The sequence below is a fragment of the Colobus angolensis genome, unplaced genomic scaffold, assembly GCF_000951035.1.
Source record: "Colobus angolensis palliatus isolate OR3802 unplaced genomic scaffold, Cang.pa_1.0 Scaffold157, whole genome shotgun sequence".
In the NCBI taxonomy this organism is placed as follows: domain Eukaryota; kingdom Metazoa; phylum Chordata; class Mammalia; order Primates; family Cercopithecidae; genus Colobus; species Colobus angolensis.
This window is the reverse complement of record NW_012114677.1, coordinates 2,057,234-2,057,981: the sequence shown is the minus strand read 5'-3', so window position 1 is coordinate 2,057,981 and position 748 is coordinate 2,057,234. Positions and strand designations below refer to the sequence as shown.

General features: G+C 66.6%; 1 protein-coding gene across 1 annotated transcript in view; it reads right to left on the bottom strand.

The window, feature by feature from the left end:
- DGKQ (diacylglycerol kinase, theta 110kDa) overlaps positions 1–239 on the bottom strand; it is a 14,461-nt gene extending 14,222 nt beyond the window's left edge. The window contains exon 1 of the mRNA XM_011936827.1: positions 187–239. Within this exon, the coding sequence (XP_011792217.1) occupies positions 187–239 (53 nt within the window). The remainder of the gene's footprint in view (positions 1–186) is intronic.
- Between the last annotated feature and the right edge of the window lie 509 nt (positions 240–748).

Below are 748 nucleotides of genomic sequence, written 5' to 3'. Positions count from 1 at the left end.
CCCGCCCGGGCCTCACGCCAAGCGCCCAGCTCTCCTGCCCGGTGCGCGCCGCGGGTCTTGTTCAGCTGGCGTTGGTGGCCTTTGAGAGCCGCGTCCACGCGGGTCACCCCTCCCCGCCGCTGGCAGCGCTCTGGGTCCCTGCCCCCGTGGGCCTAACTGTGGACAGGAGTCTGCGCAGCCGGGGACCCCACCCCAGACCACCAAGCAGGGACCTGCAGAGGGCGGCGCTCCAGGGCCATCGCAGCAGGCGGTCCCAGGGGGCGGGAAGAGCAGAGAGGGGCCTGTCGGGGAGATGCCGGAAAGGGATTGGGGGCTGTGGACTGTGGAGGGAAGGAGCCGGGAGACCTGCCCTGGGGGCTATGCTGGTGGGGGCACCCAGGCCACAGGGGGATTCCAGGAGTGGAGGGTGAGCTGGAGACCCAGTTTGAGGAGGGAGGCGCAGGCCCCTGATATGGTGACGGGGGAGACTCGGTCCTCAACCTGGGAGGATTGTTTGTCCAGAAGCTGTTGGTTGAGCTGCTGGGGCAGGACCCTGGGTGGACCCCAGGGTAAAGGGAATGTAGCCAAAGCTTCGGGGACCTCCACCCTCCAGGAGCTGTGCTCTGGGACAGACAGCACGCTGAAGAACGTGAGTGACCAGGAAGGGCTGCCTGGGGGCAGCGGGAAGGCATCTAGTCAGAGAGCCAGAGCTCTCAACTGCTGATGGGGATCTATTTAAGAAATGCAGACCGGGCGCAGTGGCTCATGC